Here is a 3272-nt window from a genome sequence, read left to right on the forward strand (position 1 = left end):
TGCAAAAGGTTACCAAAAAAATAATATATGTACTGCATTATTTAATTGTATTATATTAAATTATATTAAATATGTAAATAAATTTAAATATTATTACATTATAATTTTAATCCATGACCATTTCCAGCTATAACATTAAAATAATTTATGTATATCAGCATTTATTATTTTTTAAACTTTCTGATCATAAGTGATAAGTGATAAGTCTTCTATACGTTATACATACAATATATGTATAACGTATAGAAGACTTACGAAACGGTACAAAGCAAAATCCTTTCTATTGTGACATTATGCTGATGATTTAAAGCAATACGAACTTAATAAAAAATATGTCAATATATTTAAAATTGATGGTTGATTCTATCAAAAATTAAACATATATAATTATATATATATAAGTAAGTAAATGAAGTTAGTACGACAATAAAAACAACAGAATGCGTGGCACTTATGTGGATATTTTTTTCACAAATATCCTTTCTTCTTCATTTTTGTGAGAAAAAGACACCTGTTGAATTTTTCCTTATGTGTCGCATCGATCGCTTAATCGTAGACTTCTTTAAGAAAAATATTGCAAAATTACAAGTATTTGAATTTCTTTATAATGATCTTTAATGTAAAAATAACGTTAAATTTAATAGTAAAATTTATGTTAAAAGAAGGAACATGCAATCAATCGATCGAAAAGAGGGGATGGATGAAATGTTCCCGACTTTTTCGCAGTCATATGTGTTCCTACGCTCACAGAGATGATTTGCGCAAAGGATCGATACTTTAGTGTTAATCGAATTCTCATGCTCGCTACTGGTTTGTGGCCTTATGAACAATCCAAATTTATTCGACTGCAATTGACTTTTTATTACGGAATTCTGGGAAGTTTTATTGCATTTCAGGTAAATAAATGCATAGTATTTAATAGATTTTTTATAAAAAAACATCCTTATTTATTAATAACAATAATTAATAAGTTACCACATTGTATTATTAATAGCAATCTGACATATTTAAATTTATTTATAATTATACAGTAAAATAATATATTTTTGTTATATAATTATTATGACGTACGTATAGTTAGCTTTTGTTCAATGTATTATTATACGTAAGAAAAACAATTTATTTTATTTTACATATAATTCAACAAAATTATTTTCCGTAGTTTACAACATTAGCGACTTCAAAATATGATTTGCAATTAACCATTGAAATTTTATCTGTTACATTCTTCTTTAATTTCTTCTTGATATCGTATTTTTCATTCACCTTTAACATGGATATTGTAAGCGATAAAAAATATTTCTTATTTAAATAAATGCATGTTGCACTTTCTAAATTTCTTGGAATAAAATCTCACTTTAAAATAGTTAAAATAGTGTAACTATTGAGAAAAAATGAAAAATTTGCATTCTTGAATAAGAGTGATTAATTTTCACTTGAGTGAAATTCACTTAAAAAAAATGAGGTTATTTTTCTTTATAATAAATTTAAAAAAAAAAGATTGAAAGTCTGCCACTCTTATTCAAGAGTACAAATTTTTCACTTTTTTTCTTTTAGTAACAGTATTTTAATTCTCTATGAAATTTTATTCCAAGATATTTAGAGAGTATATTATATTACATCGGTCTATATCAATTTCCGCATAACAAGTAGCATAGAAAATCATTGACAGGTAAAACATTTGTTAGAACTTCTCCAAGATACCTATGATGAACTAAGAGACGAAGATGAAATTGCCATTATGGAAAAGTATTGGAACATCGCAAAACGTTACACTGAAATACTTACGCGTAAGACAATCTCTCAGTTTTCATTACTCAGGAAATATGCAAGTTTCATATAAAAATTCAAATAATATTTTTATTGAATAATCTATTTGCGATTGTATACAGTATTGTGTTTCAAATTTCGTAATTATAAACAGTATAAGCTAATTTTTTTAAGTAATTAACTAATCGATAATGATACAATGAACACGTACATATCGTGATATTACATTAAATCATATCACACGTATACATCATTTTGTTACCATTTGAAATATTTGCAACGTCTTCTTGTGTGTAACCATCCTTAACACATATAAGGAGAACGTAAATGAAAAACATTTTATAAAAAATATTATACCGATCAAATAATATTCTGGAAATTAAAATATTTTTCTCTTTACAAACTTCTATCAATATTTATACTTTAAGAAGTGCGTTTATACGCACAAAACTTGAAATAGCCATATATAGCTGTACATGAAGCTGTACATGATACTGTAAACATACATATTGGGAGAGATTAAAATAAAATAAATTTAAAATATATAATAATATTTTAAAATATTAATTAATAATTTTTTATGATTGTTTTCAAATCATTCTTTAGTGCTCTGTATCTTCACCGATTTTTTGTTCATCTTTTCACCATTATTGCCACATATAATCGATACTATGTTCTCTGTAAACGAATCCCAGCTGCAGCCATCATTAAAAATTGTCACAGAATATTTCATCGATCAAGAAAAATACTTTTATTTAATTATACTACATGCAAATGTAGCATTATTTATAGGCTCACTAACAATGCTCGCAACGGGAACAATGCTTTTAACGTATATGCAACATGTCTGCGGAATGTTAAAAATTGCCAGGTAAGAAAATTAATGTGATAATGATTCTAATAAAAGGATCCCACTAATTACATGATAAAATAAGTCCCGATGAAATGAGGTAATTTTCACGTATGATGTAGCTTATAATGAGGTGGACAAAATATGTCATATATACGAAGTTAAAAAATAGTTAAAAATAATTTTTGAACTATAAACATAAAAGGTGCAAAATTTATACTTACAGAGCATCTTTGACATCATAGCTCAAAAATCTATCTAATATTAAATTTTAAGTTTAATTTAAAGTAACATCTTTTGTCATACATTATAAGCTATTTTACACGTAAAAACTAATTCATTTTATCGGGAATTTTATTAATTTTCCATAATACGAAGTCTTTTATATTGTAAATAATAAAATATTTGCTTTGTCGCATTCAATCAGTATGAAATTACATTGCATTTATTTCAAAATTATTATGCGTGTTAATTATATGTTCAGGTATTGTGCAAACATGCACAATACGTGAATTTATTGTTGGCTTAGACGGTTCCTTTTTTTTAATTCGAAAAACTACAGTGAATATTATATGTTCACATATTGTGCAAACACAAATTATTATACAATTATACAATATTACACAATTTTATATATATGTATATATATATA

The 3272-nt window shown here is 25.1% G+C and overlaps 2 protein-coding genes across 2 annotated transcripts in view; both read left to right on the plus strand.

Moving 5' to 3' along the window:
* The window catches only part of LOC108689612, a 5427-nt gene extending 3584 nt beyond the window's left edge, over positions 1-1843 (plus strand). Inside the window, exon 3 of the mRNA XM_018196470.1 lies at positions 1673-1843. Within this exon, the coding sequence (XP_018051959.1) occupies positions 1673-1843 (171 nt within the window). The remainder of the gene's footprint in view (positions 1-1672) is intronic.
* A 598-nt stretch (positions 1844-2441) lies between these two features.
* LOC108689613 overlaps positions 2442-3272 on the plus strand; it is a 12290-nt gene continuing 11459 nt past the window's right edge. Inside the window, exon 1 of the mRNA XM_018196471.1 lies at positions 2442-2641. Within this exon, the coding sequence (XP_018051960.1) occupies positions 2442-2641 (200 nt within the window). The remainder of the gene's footprint in view (positions 2642-3272) is intronic.

This window comes from Atta colombica, unplaced genomic scaffold (assembly GCF_001594045.1).
Source record: "Atta colombica isolate Treedump-2 unplaced genomic scaffold, Acol1.0 scaffold273, whole genome shotgun sequence".
NCBI classification, from domain to species: Eukaryota; Metazoa; Arthropoda; class Insecta; order Hymenoptera; family Formicidae; genus Atta; species Atta colombica.